Source organism: Pecten maximus, chromosome 19 (genome assembly GCF_902652985.1).
Source record: "Pecten maximus chromosome 19, xPecMax1.1, whole genome shotgun sequence".
NCBI classification, from domain to species: domain Eukaryota; kingdom Metazoa; phylum Mollusca; class Bivalvia; order Pectinida; family Pectinidae; genus Pecten; species Pecten maximus.
In genome coordinates this window covers 11,340,767-11,359,373 of record NC_047033.1, presented here as the reverse complement: position 1 = coordinate 11,359,373, position 18,607 = coordinate 11,340,767, and the positions used below count along the sequence as shown (strand labels likewise).

Below are 18,607 nucleotides of genomic sequence, written 5' to 3'. Positions count from 1 at the left end.
ATTTACAAATGAAAATAAGATGGTCTGTGCCACATTTTCAGATTTTCAAAATCTAGAGCAGTATACTGTTTTCTATTATTTTAAACATAACAGGAGTTTCAGTCAATGATAGTTTTTAGTCAATGATAGTTTTTCAGTCAATGATAGTTTTTCAGTCAATGATAGTTTTTAGTCAATGATAGTTTTTCTGTCTATATCTAATAAACTGACCCAGAATCCTGAGTTCGGTTGTACACTGAGCATGCCCAGCAGGATTTTCGGCGGTGGCAGTAAAGCTTCCACCATCCTCTTGGAACACCTCTGGAATGTACAGAGTGTGGAGGTCACCCTCCGTGATGATCTCAAAGTCTCGAGAGCTAACCACCTGGGCACCCTCACGGTACCAGGTGACGGTCGGAGGCGGCTGACCTGACACGCGCACTGTGAAACGCACGGCCTGGCCTTCGCAGGTTTCCATGATCTTTAGCTTTTCAGTGAACTTTGGAGGAATCATGGTAGCTACAACAGACAATGATAGGTGTGATGACATCAGAGAGGAAAATACAATAACAATTCTTTTCTTCTCTTGTTTTAAAACCACAATGAATTATCAATATGCACAATGTCAAGTCAAACTTCGACCAACAACATAAAGACGCTGCTTGACTCAAAACAAAATTCACTTCCAGCAGTAGATATACTATATAGAATATGCTCAAATTCCTCCAATATTCAGGATGTCTCTAAGTGTTCTCATCACCTGTCTGACATCAAGACGATAAGGTTAAACTGAGGAAATTATTTTGTACTCAAACCTTCTAATTGAATTTTTTTTATTCCATTGCTTCATTCAGTCAACAATTCAAATCTTTTATAACAATGGATATTTTTTATTTTAATTCAATTCTTTTAAATCATTGAATATCCTAAAATAACAAATTTTTGAAAAATTTTAAATCATCAGAATTGAGATCAAAAACTTCACACAAGATTAAGAGATTTGTACCTCTAACTAAAAGTTGGGATGAGCTAGTTGCTTTGCCTCCTTCATTGTCAGCCTGGCACTCAAAGCGCCCAGCGTCTTCCTCGAAAACTTCTGGAATGGTCAGAGAGACACGTCCGTCTCTGTAGCCAATCTCAAAGTCAGCTTTGTCCGTGAGTTGTTTACCTTCACGGAACCATTTTATTGTTGGCTCGGGTTTGCCTGTAAATGTTTTATTGAGAGTTTTAAAACACCACCAAAATGTAAATGATGACATAATCAGTCCGACGAAATACAATTCAAGTGACATGGAGAAACATCAGAGAAAAAAAAAAGATTAGAAGTCATACGTTCAAGACAATTTTCCTTATATCCAGTAATATCACTGAGATAGTTCAGTTATTTAGTTTATGAAGTTTTATGAAAGATATCTGCATTCTTTGAATAAAATACTATCTATATAGGCTTTGCAATCAACTCTCTAAAAGAATTTGTGCTATACCAGATAATGATATCATAGAATGTCATTTTTACAAATGACTTGACCATTAATGGTCCTCTGGAAATATCATTCTCTCATACTTGAAAAAAATATATACTGGGAAGAAAATATAGAAATATATTTATTTAATTAACAACTTAAGCTATCTAATTTTATACTATGAAGACACTATAAAGTTAGTTTCTGAAACACATACCTGACACGACTCCCTCAAAAACGACCTTACTGCCCTCCGCAGCTGTGATGTTTTTCAGCGGTTGGAGGAACTTGGGAGGGATCGGCACGGCAATTGTCAGATCTACCGGCTTAAAGGCAGGCGGCATGTCTGTCTTGATGGTTGTTGCGTAATGCTCTGTGGCCCCGACCATGGGGACAGGCTCGGCATCAGACATATCTGTCAAGATGGTGGTCGAATGTGACTCGTATGATGGTATGTACGTATCACGCTGTGCAGACTCGAAGATATGCTTGACATGTGTTTCGGTAGTTGTTGTCTCAGTACGGGACACACGCTTAGATCTAAAAATAACAAGAAAGTTACAGAATTATTTATATGACAATATTATCATTTGATATTTTATATTGCATTTGGAGATTCTGTTTATAACGATTTTTAATCAATAATATTTCACTCTCTGGTCATCCGAAACAGATCCACCGTTGAGTTTGGATATGTCTACATCACTGGTAGAGCAACATATAAAAGTTCAATCCTTACCTGTTCAATTTGCTCTCGGATTATTTGAGTATAACGAAAGATAACGTATAATCTCACAGCTACCACCGAGTAACATTCTCATACTTGGATGGCTTCATATGATTTATATTGATGAAGATAGACCCTTGAATTATCAGAGGAAAATCGCTTAATGAAATAATTGGGAATACACGTATCAAAATGTCACTTTCTACACAAAAAATGTACATGTCAAACGTGTCACAACGTTTCAAGATCGACTTTGTGCTTGTGAAGCGTACATTGTTTGTGTTGAAAGTAATATGATTTTGATACCACATCTTTCCAAATTGATGAATCTTAGTGAAGATAGAGGATATATAGCCTGTTTAAATTGTGAAATAGATTCACCGTGACTTACATAAATTTATTTTCTACTAAAGGGCAACTCTGTGCTAAACTTTAAAAAAAAAAACAATAAAATTGATAATCAATCAATTTTGAATTTCCAATTCTGGAAGCGAAACCAATTCCCATCACTCCAGTCTTTTTCCATTTTTGTTAAAGCAAAATACACAAATATCTATTCTATCTAAAAATAAAAACATTTCAAAACCTGCATTTTATTTCTCATACTTACAGCATCTCTGTATTTCCAAATATTCTGGTCTTGGGGATTGTTGGTTCCTCGTCTACGTTCAGACAGGCTGAACATGTAGCTTTGCCTGACGGGTTCTCAGCAGTAATGGAGAAGCGTCCTGCATCCTCATCGAACACCTCAGGGATGTGTAGTCTGTATATGTTGATCTCCATGGAGATCTGATAGTCTCGGGAAACGACAGGTTCCCCGTTAAAATACCATGTGACCTGAAAAGACCAGAAGAATTTTTTTATAACTCAACATTACTTTAAAAGCTGTTTAGTTTTCATTTCAATAAATCAATTTTCCCTCACACAAAACTTTTGACCAAATAACTCAGTTTTCTCACAACTGAAAGTATTGCCCACAACCTCTCAATTTAACCACACCTCTTTTGTCTTGCCATTATACACTGTCAGTGATATCGCTCTTTACCTTTGGTTTTGGACTGCCAGTAATCATGCACTCAAACGTGACGTTATCCCCGGCATTGACTGTCATGTCCTGGAAGAGTTTCTGGAATTCTGGTGGCGATTGTTCCAAACCGTCTTCACGTTTTACGATCATGTTGGATTCCTTTGTTTCCACCACGCGTCGGATACGCATCACCTCAGCCTCCTGGATTGGCTGTGTTGGTGCCTTCACCGACAGCTTGGCGTAACATTTGGCCTCACCGACCAGGTTCGTAGCGCGAACCATGTAGTTTCCAGTATCCTCCTCGAACGTCTCGGGAATTGTCAGATTATGCACATCAGCGAAAGCTGTTAGCTGGTAATCAGGGACTGTTCTCGATAAGTTTGTTGTCCTTGTACCACTGTATGTCGGGGACGGGGTGACCCGTCACACGACACTGCAGACACACACGGTGACCGATCGGGATGGATAGGTCACGTAACAGTTGCGTGAATTTTGGGGCGGCAACTTCTCCACATGAGGCGTCACTCAACTCGCTCAATGCTGAAACCAACGACATGAAATCTCATTACAACAAGGTATAATTCAGCTTATATTATTCAAACAATTAAAAAACCAAAAAGTCTTTAATGATTAATTTCTTTGTATGATAGAGAATGGTGGGATGTCGAGACTCTACTTACGTTCAACGTGGAGTTTACAGACGCTTTCAGCATCACCATGCTGGTTACGAGCTACACAGCGATATAGACCACTATCCTCAAGGTAGGCTTCACGAATACTCAGCGTGCATCGGTCGCCCTCAAACAACAGCTGGATATCCTTGGACTCTTTGACTGGTTTGTCCTTACGGAACCAGATCACCTAGGCAACATGAAGGTGTGATAACTAACATATGGATCTGATCATTTGTGTAGAACAAAAGTGAAATCACTAAGTTAAGTATATTTCAGGACAACCACAAGATATCTTACTGAGGTTAATTAAACAGGGAAAACAAAAATTTAACAGAAAACTATATATCAGGCATACAACCATATGTTTCCCGATAGATTAAGACCATTAATTAGATGATTTATCTATGATAAATTTTTACAATACTTGTGACCAGTAACATATTCTCAATGTTACTTAACTAAAGATCATTGCCTACCTCTGGTTCTGGGTGGCCCGTGATAACACAGTCAAGTCTGACCCGGCTTCCCTCCATGACCTCGCGGGCTGGGGCCAGGGGCTGAACGAAACTTGGTTTCTGGGGCTCCGCCTCCAGTGATGCTATGGACATCTCCTCACTGAGTCAACAAAGGTAAATATCAAACTCACTTCTCAAACATTTGAATTTGCTTGAATTTTTTGCAATGGTTTAGTATTTTTTTTTTATTTTTTTTTTAATTTGAAGCAAAATAAAATATTCTTGATAATAGAAATTATTCAACAGGAAGCGTTTTCCTCTTTTTTGTTGTTGTAATTTTGTTTAAGGTATATCATTTCTTTATTTTTATTCTATTCTCAGACAGCTAAAAATTAAAAATTTTGAAAAGAACCTTCACATAATCAATCAATCCTATACAGCACATTAAGTGAATTACAATTTTATTCATTTACACACCTTGTCTCATCAACGAATGACAAATCCTGATTATCTTAACAATTAACTTGAGTAAAATTTCTATTTATTTACTCCTGATCTTCTTGATGGTACTTACGCGGCACTAGAGTAAAAGTTCTCCACGTTGACCTGGCAAGTTCTGTGAGTCTCACCAGCAGTGTTCTGGAGCGTGACTTTGTATGTCCCAGAATCCTCAGTATATGCCTCAGTGATTTCCAACACCGACCTGTTGAGCTCTATGGTGATCTGTAAAAAGAATTTAAATGTCGGATAAGATAGAGAGATACCAAAACGACACTAAGGGAAACTATTTAGCAAAATACAAATACTTCTATTTGTTAATAAAAATTGCAACATTACTAATAAGATTTAATTTTAGATGAAAATATATATAAATATTACATATAAATTTATAGATGTTAACTCTTCGATATTCACCTAAATTTTTTTTTTTAATATATCAGAAAAGAATGACAAAGATATTCTAATTTGACATGTTTCAATAAATTATGAGACAGTTACACACCTTATACACAGAGGTCGGGGAGATGCGGTCGTCATTACGGTACCATGTGACCTCTGGGGTCGGCGAGCCAGAGAAGATAATTTCCAGTTTGACGCTTTTTCCCTCTGGGATATTGACGTCTTCGGACATACTGTGAATAACTGGCTTCTCCAGGGCTGTAAACAGACAATACACTTACTGAACATGTAGGAGGTGAATACAGAATTTTATAGACATTCAATTTGATATATCTTCCCTTACCAAGGATTTAAAATTACAATTTACAATTCTTAGAGAATGTTAACAATATGCTTTTAGATTTGTAAGTGAAATAAAAATGCTTAATTTAAAAGAATTTTTTTTTTCTGGTGTTGAGCAGGAGAAATATTCCAACATTAATTTCGATTTTTAGTCACATGGATGAATAAAATTTGAATACAAAACAGGCCTGAAAACAAGAAATTGTACATGCTAACAGCAACAGCAAATCCTCATCTGACAAGATAGCCAATGAATGACTTCAATTCTTGAACAGATATGATGGAGCGTGGCATTCACAGGACAGTTAGGGCAGGCTGATTACAGTGGCAGGTTAAACAGTAAAGGTCAAATAGAGGTTAAACAGGGAGGCAAGGGAGACAATTCAGAATGATGAAGTTAACAAAAAAAAAGGAAATGATAATAAAAATTCTGAATGAATAAAATGTTGAGACATGCCTACACAGAAAAAAATATCAAAAAATATAAATACAATAAAATAAATAAATATAAATAATAAATAATAATTAAATCAAAATGTAGACTTCAGTACATATAAATCATGCATAATTTTAAATTCCTTGTAGTACATACATTGCAATGATAGACAGCATATTTTTTGGAGAAAAGACTACACTATTAAACAGAAGAAACCATGCTACTTTAGGTCCGTTTCCCTGAGATTACAATGAGAGATCAAGAGAACCAATGTAAATGAGAAAACAAAACGGCCATCTGTGATCAATCATGCCTTATTTACGGAGACAATATGAAAACTGCTGGTAACAAACATGCCGATTCAAACAACACAAGGGATGACGAGAAAAGGAAAAGTTGAACAAAAAGGTCGCATATCAACCATGCCAGAATGAGAAAGAGGCTTACGGATGACCGTGAGGCGGGCCGAAGATGAAGCCTCGCCGCCTGGATTGTTGGCACGACATGTGTATCGGGCATTATGACTGCGAAACACTTTACGCATCTTGAGACAACATGTGCCGTTGATCTTAGTTATGACATACTCTGGAGAGCTGTCAATGTTAATATCATCTTTGTACCACGAAATCGTGGGGGACGGAATTCCCGTCACATGACATTCGAAAGCAAAAGAACCGCTTTCTAACACATCCACCGACTTCAGGTTACGTGTGAAATCTGGGGGGATAATCTGTTGGTGTGTTTCTGAAAGAGTATGACAACCTTTGTATCAGAAAAAGCAAAAAGACGAAGAAAGAAGAAAAATGAAAACTGTACAACTAAAGGTAGCTCTTCTTGTACCTGGGTAAGTCAACAAAAAAAGTTGCTGAAGACAGCATAAAAAAGCCAATCTCTTAAAAGAATTCTAATTAAACTTTTTTAACAATCTGTGCTGCAGCAGTGACTATCTCCTGATGAAATTTTCTCTTCGTTTTGGATAATTTTCATCTAAATAAAATATATAATGAAATGTGCACTAGAATGATCATTGCACCTTTACTTTCAGGGGCTACTAATAGAATAATAATGAAATGGATCACTTGATCAAATTGATTAAGAAAAAAAAAGTGTTTACATTTTGGTAAGATGAAAGGGGGCAAGGCTTTATTCAAATAAATCCTTTCTCTAAACTTTAAAAAGCGCTCAATACTTGGAATTCCATGGTGAGGAGGATCCAGAGGTCGGGCAGTAAAGTTAAGGAAGAAAGAGGAAAGGAGATTTCCAAAGAGGGAGATAAATCCGTGACCAAATCATACCTCTAACATGTAGATAAGATGAACTTTCGGCAACTCCAACTTCATTAGTAAAACGACAAGTGTAGCGGGCTGTGTCCTCGGAGAATGTTTCTTCTATTGTCAAGGTTGCACACCCAAGGTCAAACTTAGTCTCGTAGTCGGGGCTATTAAGGGGCATGTTGTCCTTGAACCAAGTAACCTCTGGCGGGAGGTCACTTTGTACCCGACATTGCAGTGTGACCCTAAAGAAGTAAACACAAATTGATAATCTCTTGGTTGCCATTGTAACATAACTTGAAATTTCTTCTTTTAATTGGTTACTTTTTTGCAGATTTAGCAAAAAAAAGGATTTTTCATGGAAACAACTATTAAACCTAATCTCAATCTTCTCAATAAATTTTCATTTCAAGATTTCACTTTAAATGATTCAATTTTCTCCAAGAAATTAGCAAAATAATAGATTTCCCGGAACATAATAACCATTGCACTAACTATACATTTAAATTATTGGCATGAAATTTATTTATTTTTTAATCTATATTGAAAATCACAACAATAATTTTACATACTTTTCACCCTCCATTACTTCTGCGTCCTTGAGATGCAGTGTGACCCTTGGCGGTTGCTTGGCAATTGCAGCAGATGCTGTCACGGTAACTTCCATGGGAACAACATCCTCTTGGACTGGTGGTGCCATCTGGATTGAAAAACAACAAATAGTTTGTTAGAAAATACCTTCCATATCTGTTTGAATTATTTGTCACATTATCAATGCAAAGCAAAAAAAAAATCACTTTTTATTGTTTTAATGTCAATATATTTTGGAAAAACTGAAATAAGTCAGAAATAACACAAAATTTAAATAATTCTGTAGAATTTCAACTGATGCATTGGAACTCTTTAACTGAAAATGATTCTTTACTGGTCATGTATCTGTTCTGAGACATACAGCACTGACCTGGGCCTGTGTGAGGTTTTGGTGTATTTTGGCGATCTCTGCGTCCATTTGTTGGGCGGACGTCATGAGGTCTTGGTTACTGACAAAGAGATGGTGAACCTTCATAGGTCCCTCATCCCCGTACAGTTCTATAGCCAGCTCAGATATATGCTTCAACCGGTCATCCTGTCGTGGTTTACCGGTCTCCATGAAGGTGTTCAGTGAGCGTGCAAGAGTTTCTGCCTCCTCTGGATTACGGCACTCGGGTGTACGCCGACTGATGTTGATGAGTAGTGTGTTTCCCTCACGAATCCATTGCTCCGACTGAAGGCACAAGATTTTATTCAAATAAATAAATTTGCAGAGTGTCAAATTTCCAAATATCCTAAATAAGTATTTTCAAGGCCTTTCTTCATGACAGTAAACATGATTCTTGATAAGAAGATGTCTTTAAATTTTTTGAATACATTCTTTGCCCTTACCTTGATATTCTAAACCCAAAGTCTAAATTTCTAAATGAAGCTGAATGCCTTTTTTGGCACATTGACTACAAGTGAAGAATATAGGTCGCAGTGACTTGAATTTAAAATATAGGTATCTTTTAAACATATACACAAACTGTTTTTTTCCTTTAAATTGTTCACTATATTTACTCAGCAATAGGCCCAGGGGGTCAGCACATGACCTTTGACTCACATAGAGGATGGACTTAATTACTTAACTGCAAAGGAGATGGGTGGGCTTATTACCAGGCATGGCCTTATTTCTGGATAAATATGATACTAATAGTGAAATGTAATGCCAAACCAAAACGTTGCATGTATCAATAAATGGACCAAAAGGAACTGTGCATACTAAAGGTGTTTTTCATGATAAAAGAGCTCACCTCCTCAATGAGTGTGAAGTATGTGATAGAGACATCGAGTAACATGCGGTAGTTGCCAACACTTGTGTGGAATGTGCTCCATTTTGTCTTGAGAAGATCGATTTCGCGTCCGATATGGACAGCGTCGTAATGTTGGTCCTGTACCATTACCTGTGCGGTGCTGGTGAACATCCCGATCTTCTTCTCTATTAACTGTTAAACATACCTCAAATTAATTATCCATCGAAAATAAATATTCAGAGTTTTCTAACCAAAGAGAGGGGTGGGGAGCAGACGGGCAATATGTCAAATTCTTATATATTCTGTATTGAAAAAAATATTGTTCAGAGCTTTTTAACAAAGGAGGCTTTCCATATTTTTTAATTTCACAAATTTGACAAAATGAACAATTTTAATTAGAAAACAATAACATGACAAGTAGAAAACAAAAATACTTCAGTTAGTCTTATCAAACTTCTACGTGTATTGAAAAGAATTTTTTTATTGTATGACATGTAATTAGAAACACTTGTCTTGTTTAAAAATACCAGTGAAAATCAATGTATCAATACCACAGTTCTTTAAGGTCTTTACCTGAACAGTCATTTCAAACTGTTTGAAGGCCTGTGATGTCATACGGGCAGCAGGTAGTGAGTTGCCATAGCTACCGCGCCTGGCCTGGAGATGATGGTGGAGGTCATCAATCTCCGAGTGAATCTGGAATACAAAAGGTATAAAAGATAACAAAGACATGTACATTTTTTTTTCTTTTGAAACAAAAACCAAATTTTAATATGTATAAAAAAAATTCAAAAGACTCAGAAAGGGATTTTAAAATTTATTTCCTGAGAACCGATTTGGCCATGATCAAAATATTTTTGGGGAAAAAATCTGATTGTAAGTTATTTTTTTTTTATTTACTTCAGTAGATCTTTCAAAAAGATCTCAAACAGTGTTTTCAAAATTACTCCAAATCCTTGATTAAAATTAGTATATTCCAACGTCAAATTCTGTCACTATCAAAAACAAGAGACCCATGGGCCTTAACGGTCACCTGAGATTTGAAATATTTCAGTTAATTCAATTGACCCTTTTTGGCCCCGCCCATCAATCCCTACTGGCCTAGGGGTCAGTCAGGGCCAACATATGCATATTATCAAACTTTCATCCCATGCTGAAAATGTTAACCAAGTTAGAATTAATTCCAAAAGAAATCAAACAAATCATAGTCAAAAATGTGATTTCCCTTTATAAACTATAGTAAAATGTACCCCCTCCCCAGGGGCAAATGTGTGACCCCAGGGTCATGAAATTCATAATTTTAGTAAAGCACCTTAAGACCCTTCCATCTATAAAGAGTATTTGATTCTACCTTATTTTGGTCTTGAAAAGAAGATTTTTTAAATTTCAGTCAATTTGACCCTTTTAAGCCCTGCCCATCAGCCCCTGGGGGTCAGTCAGGGCCAACATGTGCATAACATCAAACTGCTTTCATAAGCTTATAATGTTAACCAAGTTAGAATGAATTCCAATAGAAATCAAATAAATTATAGTCAAAAATGTGATTTCCCAATATAAACTATAGTAAAGTTTACCCCCTCCCCAGGGGGAAAATTGAGAACCCTGGGTCATGAAATTCAAAATTTTAGTAAAGCACTTTAAGACCCTTCTATATATAAAGAGTATTTGATTCCACCTTATTTCGGTCTTGAGAAGAAGATTTTTGAAATTTCAGTCAATTTGACCCTTTTTAGCCCCACCCATCAGCCCCTGGGGGTCAGTCAGGGCCAACATGTGTATACCATCAAACTGCCTTCACAAGCTGATAATGTTAACCAAGTAAGAATGAATTCCAATAGAAATCAAACAAATTATAGTCAAAAATTTGATTTTCCTATATAAACTATAGTAAAATTTACCCCCTCCCCAGGGGCAAACATGAGACCCCAGGGTCATGAAATTTACAATTTTGGTAAAGCACCTTAAGACCCTTCCATCTATGAATAGTGTTTGATTCCACCATATCTGAGGGTAGAGAAGAAGATTTTTGAATTTTTAGTCAATTTGGCCCTTTTTAACCCCTCCCATCTGCCCCTGGGGGTCAGTCAAGGCCAACATGTGCATGCCATCAAACTGTCATCCCATGCTGATAATGTTTACCAAATTAGAATGAATTCCAATCGAAATAAAACAAATATAAGTCAAAAATGTGGATTTCCCTATATAAACTATAGTAAAATTTACCCCCTCCCCAGGGGCAAACATGAGACCCCAGGGTCATGAAATTTACAATTTTGGTAAAGCACCTTAAGACCCTTCCATCTATGAATAGTGTTTGATTCAACTATATCTGAGGGTAGAGAAGAAGATTTTTGAATTTTTAGTCAATTTGACCCTTTTTAGCCCCACCCCTCAGGCCCCTGGGGGGTGGAGACCATATAATTTACAATTTTGGTTGACCTTTAGCCATAGAAGCTTCCTGCCAAATTTCATTGAATTTGGTTTAGGGGTTTTTGAGAAGAAGTTGAAAATGTAAATTGTTTACGGACGCACGATGCACGACGACGGACAAAAGGGGATTCGAAAATAAAATCATAAAGTTATATTCACTGAAAGTCTATATGATTAGGATCTCAGTAAGCAATTATTTAATTCCACAAGAAATCCCCAAAGTAATGATTAAAAGAGATGTTTGTAGACTATTGATCCCTAAATACGAGTAGCCATCCTACCTGTCTGAGGTCGTAATTGAACTGACAGATCTGGAGGTTCTGTTTGAGTCGTTTCTCTTGGTCCTCCCATGACTGGTTCCACCTCTGTTTATACTCGGCGGTAACATTGAGGACACGCTCCACATCCTCCTGTGCTGCTGCCTCAGCATCCTGTAAAAAAGGTCATAGGGTCAAGGTCATATCAAATCAACAATGGAGAGTTAAGGTGACATCAAGCCAACAATGTAGGCCAAAGGTCATCTCAAATCAACTATGGAGATTAAGAGTCAACAAGGGTCAGCCAATATGTATATATATATCTCCATTTTATTAGATAAACAAACAGACATTTGTTTACAACCTAAATTGTGCATTTATTCTGTATTAAGTCTTGGGCTAACACATGAACTTGTGTTGAAGTAGGGGTTGGGCTTATAGCTTATTGCCAGATAAATATTACAGTAGTTTATGTATTATAGATTATGTTAGTAACCATATAACACTTACTGTTTGTCGTACACGGACGACGATTTTCTCTCCCTCGCCAGAGGTAAAGTTTATGAGGGAGGAGACCTCTTTCTGTTTGCGTTTGTGCTCCTCCAACATGCTCTCGGCTTGGGACAGGTCAGATGGCAGTTCTGACTGTGTGTATTCCTTCTCCGTCTTCTCAATCAACTTGTCCAACTGTAACAGAGTTACCTCCCATTAGTACAGATAAACTAGAGTTAACTCCCATTAGTACAGATAAACTAGAGTTACCTCCCATTAGTACAGATAAACTAGAGTTAACTCCCATTAGTACAGATAAACTAGAGTTAACATCCTTTAGTACTAACTAGACTAGAGTAAACTCCCTTTAGTCCAGATAAACTAAGTTAACTCCATTTAGTCCAGGTTAGATAGAGTTAGCTCCCTTTACTCCACAAATATGCTAGAGTAAACTCCCTTTAGTCCAGATAAACTAAAGTTAACTCCATTTAGTCCAGGTTAGATAGAGTTAGCTCCCTTTACTCCACATATGCTAGAGTAAACTCCCTTTAGTCCAGATAAGCTAGCGTAAATGTCCTTTAGTACAAATATACTAGAGTTAACTCCAGGCAAACTATAGAGTTAATTCCCTTCCCTGAATTTTTGTCAAATCACTTCCCAAAATTATATCTACTATAATCATTTGTGGATAAAAAACACTATACATATACCTCTGCATCCTCATATCTGTATTTCAATTATCAAACCATCAACAAGATATTTCTCGTCATACTCTAATTAATACCTGAGTTTTGTACATACCTGGTCCAAGTTACGGAAGAACTGAATGGTCATCTTGATGAGTATCCGATACTCATGTATACGCGCCTGGAAGCGCTGGCGAACCTTGACAAGCTCATTGACGATCATGTCCTTTTGACCTTTGGTATCTCCTTTCATTTCCATGAGCTCAGCAGTACTTAGATGCTTGTCAAGTTCCTCTATAGCACTCTGTAAACAGGTCAACAAGGGGTCACGATAGGGGTCAACACAAGGTCACACAAAGGGTCACTACATGGCAACACTGATGTTAGTTGCAAAGAGAAATTACAAATTTCCTCAACAAACTTTTTTTCAAGTTATCTAAATAAATTTATTAAACTTGTTAAACAATTCACATTTCCATACAGTTTGATGCATGGCTTTTAGATTACCTTGGTGATATACAATAAATCTACAAGAAAAATTGTTGGAACAGACTAAGTTAAAACTTGCAAATGACCAAAAATAAAAAATAACCACCCAAATATTTAGTAGATATTAACAAAAAAAAGTTCTGGCTGATTAGGGTGCTTTAAAACAAATCTTTATAATTTGAAGATTTTGAAATCCTTATTTTCTATTTCAAAAACTAAAATATAAAACACATAAAATTGGATCAATGAATGATTTGTTGTTTTGACTGCCCCAACTGCCTTAAATGAAACCTTTACATCGTAAAAACCTAATGTCACTTGTTACAGTTCCCAACATGGTACAATTCATTGTGTTTACCTAGCCTACATCAGCATATAAAAACCACTTCCTACACTTCCTTGAATGACCTTTATACACAGGTTTTATTGTTTTTAAATTAACCAGTTGTCTCCGAAATTCAATTGAAAGAAAACAATTGAATTGAAAACAAATTGAATTATAAAGTTGACGGAATTAAGTCGGGAGATATCAACAGCCAGATACTTTTTTCAAACAAAAATAAATATATATATACATCAACACACAATAAAAACACAAATTTATATATATACACAGAAAAGCTTAGAGAAGTTTTATAAAAAGGGTGAAATTCAAAAGGAAGATATCAATTCCTCAAAGGTAGAAAAGAAGAAATTCTTATGATACGAAAGTCAAAATGGAAAAAAAAAGATGAAGAAAGAAGGGCTAAAGTTCTTGTCCACCAGTTGACTGGGAGATTGGATAGAGATGGGGATACTGGATGGTCATAACGAGTACAACACCTACACATCACAACAGTGTCACCACGCTCAGTATGGAAAGGTCAAAGAGTAAAGGTGAATAAGTACAGAAAGGTCATGCAGATTTTGGGGTGTAGTCCTCATATCCTCACAATAGTTATTTGGGGGGAGTATTTACTCACCAGAATGGAAAGGAAAGTAAGACTTTCAATTGTTTAGTCAAAATAAAAACAGATTTATATCGCAGCGAACTTGTAATGGACAGTTCCTCAGAATGATTGAGAAACAATTTTCTAATGATGATCTTTGAAACAAAAACATGGGCATCAGGGGACTATGGTAGGAAAACTCATTAATTCATAAATTAAAAGGAAAAAAAAAGAAGAATAAGAAAAATAAAAGCAAAATTTTTAAGTTCAAGTCGGATGTCAAAAACTGACCATTCGGGGGTGGGTGACAGTGATCAACCTATCATTTCCTTAATCTCCAAAAGCATTGTTTTCTCATCCCATAATCGCAGAAAATTACCTTAAATGCTGGTGTAAAATCATCAATTTTTTTCTGCAATTCTTCAGCCGATGTTGTTGAGTTACCTAGGTAACCGGCTATATTTGGGAAGAAGAATTCGTTCTCGGTCTTCATGACCCGATCTATGGTCTACAATGTGAGGACAAGAGATAGAAGGTGTTATAACTGACCAATCAAAGAGAACTGACAATTTTCCTGCAATACCAGCCCCAGGGGCCACCAAGGGGTACAATAAAGATGTCCAGTGATTTTAGCATCCAATATGTATGATGCCCTAAACTGGGTCTCAATTCAATTTCTTACAAATTTTGTAGATTTTTATTTTATTTTATTTCATTTTTCAATTTGAAAAAAAAAAGATCTACTGTATTTAATACTAGTCAATAAATTGCTTCAATTTCATTTCTTAATTTTTAACATAAAAAAATGTCAGAAAGTCAAAATTTGTTAAGGAATACAAAAGCTAAGAATTATTTTCCCGAAAGACCTGTCAAAAACCTAAGAATGAATTAGTGAAGCTCATATTGTATGCAAATCACAGAGACATTTCACGCACACAAAAAGCAAGCACTGGTAGAGACTTGATATATAGTAAGTCCCGGTCAGCATTGATACAACAGGAAAACTGTCCAACTATAGAAATACACTGTAGGTACCTCAAACGTAGGTGTAAACTCATCGAGTCTGTGCTGGAATTCGTTCGCCGTCTCTATCGATGTACCCAAGTCCCCGCCAATTACGGGGAAAAAGTCGTTCTCAATTTTCAATACCAAATCTATTGTCTGAAAAATATAACAATTTCCTATCAATTTCATTTCTACGGACATGTTTTTAAAATCCTTCCACTGCTGGTGAAAAGCTTGACTTTAAAATAAAAGAATAAAAAAAACCAGACTGATTGTTCAAAAACAATGAAAATTTTTTAGTTTAAAGCAGCTATGTTAAAACTAATTATTCATAAATTAGAATATTAAAAATTTCAAATACTTATCAAACACAGGTATTAGTATAGATATAAAAAGCAAATGTATGAATATCTACAACACCCTTTTTCACTCTTGTTAAGCAAAATCGAGAACAACTTTTTCGCCGTTAAAATTTTCCTGTGAAAAATCTAAGTCGGGAATTCCTTGTGACAATGCTCGACTGAAATTGACTAACAAAAGTCATTCTAATACAAAGTTTGCATCTAGATAGTATTTTCCTGAAAAAATGAAAAATCAATTAAATATAAGTTTCATAAGCATTGGTGTAAAAAGCATGCCAAAAAGTGTTCTCATATATTACGTAAAGACAATAACTTCCCAAGCCTCCATCATCTGGATAATGATAATTCTCTTATTTTAGTGAGAGCTTTATCGTCAAATACTAATCTACATTTCGCCATAAAACTCTCATCATGACATCTAAAAACAGTGTTAACTTAAACATTGAGACTACACGCTCATTGGCTCAAATTCTGACGAAAGACTATCAACACACTTTTTCAAAAATGTGATTTAAAAAACTATCCCAAAATTGAAAAATTAAGATTTTTGTGATTTTTTGTTTAAACCTTTATAAATATACATCCAATTTCTAATTTTGAAAGTTTTGAACATATACCAAATTGAAATATTAAGATAATTTGTTGTAAAACTTACAATACAGACTTTGAGCAAATGAACCCAGGTGAAATTATTCTCTTTACTACAATGTAGACGATAATACAGACTGATTATTAATGAAATCTTTATTATTTTATCTAACAGCACCTATTTCATAATCATCCTTCGTAAATATCACTTGCACATTTTAAATAAATGTTTTTCGCCATCCAAATTTTTAAAGTGGGAATAGAAATAACATCAAAGACGTATAATTTTCCTCCTGAAATAAAAATATGATTAAATCTAACAGAAATTAAAAGATTTTTACAAATATGATTGATATTTTTTCACAAACATTAATATCAGACATCATGTATTTCATCATAGATTCAATAGCCTGCTCATTATATGATATTAAATTGCATGTGTCAATATTTTTCCTATAATTATGTAAAGGTTAAATTAAAATTTAGTTGATTAAAAGTTGTTACATAATAATCTTCAAAATTCACGCCATGCGTATGATTGATCCTATCATACCTTCCTGGCATCCTGGACGAACTGATGCCACTGCGATTTGAACTGACGGCTGGTGGAGACCTTCTGTTGCCATGACTCCCATACCGTCTGTATGTAGGTCATACGTTCACTGTACTCGGAGATGATTCTCTCCACAGTCAGGACAGGCTCTTTTACATTCAATGTTGAGTCATCCGTAACCTGTAATTATTGATTAAACAATTATTTGTTATTTCAATGAACAGCTATGAAAAAGTTAAAACAATTTTTAAGAATGTTAAGAATTTCTTAAGGTGTACATTTCTATATTTTTTCAAGTATCAAATCAATTAAATCTCTTAAGAGTACCATCACTTTAATTAAGAAAATGGTTTAGAGATCGTTTACTTATTAATAAGAAGAAATCTGGAAATGTCTTATTAATTAAGAGTTCTGTGGAACAGCATGGAAATTTCTTAACAAGAAAGTATTATGGAAATATGTTTACAAAGTAAGTAATATGGAAATTGCTTACCAAGTAAGAATTCTGGAAATTTTGTGTACCAAGTAAGAATTCTGGAAATTTTGTGTACCAAGTAAGAACTCTGGTAATCTTGTGTACCAAGTAAGCATTATGGCAATGCCTTACTGTGAAAAGATTCCGGGAATGTCTTACTGTGGAAGAATTCTGGGAATGTCTTACTGTGGAAGAATTCTGGGAATATCTTACTGTGGAAGAATTCTGGGAATGTCTTACTGTGGAAGAATTCTGGGAATGTCTTACTGTGGAAGAATTCTGGGAATGTCTTACTGTGGAAGAATTCTGGGAATGTCTTACTGTGGAAGAATTCTGGGAATGTTTTACTGTGGAAGAATTCTGGGAATCTCTTACTGTGGAAGAATTCTGGGAATGTTTTACTGTGGAAGGATTCTGGGAATGTCTTACCATGGAAGAATTCTGGGAATGTCTTACTGTGGAAGAATTCTGCGAATGTCTTACCGTGGAAGGATTCCTGGGAATGTCTTAACGTGGAAAAATTCTGGGAATGTCTTACCGTAGAAGAATTCTGGAAGAATGTTTTCCCTTTGTCTTGTGTTTCTTTGTACAGTTCGCTGAGCTTTGTGTACATTTCCTCTGTGTGGCGCATAGCCTGGTCGGTGAGATCCTGCAAGTTCTCAGTTTCCGACGTCATAATGTGTTCTAGCCCACTCATGCTAGTAGTTAGCTGTAAAAATCATAAATAATGATGTCACTACATGTCATGATCCATTCTGGGTAGTTGTCAATGGTCACAGGCGTGATATGATTGATGACGTCATGACCTGTGCGAGCTTGCTCATGACTTATGGTTAGCATTCTACAGTAAATATTTCGAAGAAAATAATGTTATCAACAAAAATTATTGATAGATATGTGTAGGAGATTTTTCCACCTTATTAATCTTGATAGTTTTATTGGCAGACTTTACCAACAACATTTCAGCCATGATCATACATGCGAGAACAAATGTAAAAACACCAAAACCTTATATTTTATTATCTGTAACCATGGGGATGAAATCTTAACCATATCACAAACTCAATACTGGAAAAACAGCAGAAATAGAATCCTTGTATGTTCAATACATTCATTCTGTATTTATCCTCAAATAAGCCCCCTCCCCAAGTGCAAGACTTTAGTACTGTACTTATCCTTTAATAAGCCCCCTCCCCCAGTGTAAGACTTTAGTACTGTACTTATCCTTTAATAAGCCCCCT

General features: G+C 35.7%; 1 protein-coding gene across 1 annotated transcript in view; it reads right to left on the bottom strand.

Moving 5' to 3' along the window:
• Positions 1–18,607, bottom strand: part of LOC117317403 (titin-like) — a 197,260-nt gene that overhangs the window by 118,965 nt on the left and 59,688 nt on the right. The window contains 22 exon segments of the mRNA XM_033872214.1: positions 211–498; positions 986–1,183; positions 1,660–1,982; positions 2,780–3,006; positions 3,215–3,559; positions 3,561–3,736; positions 3,877–4,057; positions 4,347–4,485; positions 4,900–5,048; positions 5,329–5,483; positions 6,451–6,747; positions 7,299–7,519; positions 7,847–7,974; positions 8,236–8,538; positions 9,101–9,292; positions 9,674–9,796; positions 11,812–11,961; positions 12,298–12,474; positions 13,081–13,269; positions 14,763–14,891; positions 16,892–17,071; positions 17,905–18,075. Coding sequence (XP_033728105.1) covers positions 211–498; positions 986–1,183; positions 1,660–1,982; positions 2,780–3,006; positions 3,215–3,559; positions 3,561–3,736; positions 3,877–4,057; positions 4,347–4,485; positions 4,900–5,048; positions 5,329–5,483; positions 6,451–6,747; positions 7,299–7,519; positions 7,847–7,974; positions 8,236–8,538; positions 9,101–9,292; positions 9,674–9,796; positions 11,812–11,961; positions 12,298–12,474; positions 13,081–13,269; positions 14,763–14,891; positions 16,892–17,071; positions 17,905–18,075 — 4,441 coding nt within the window.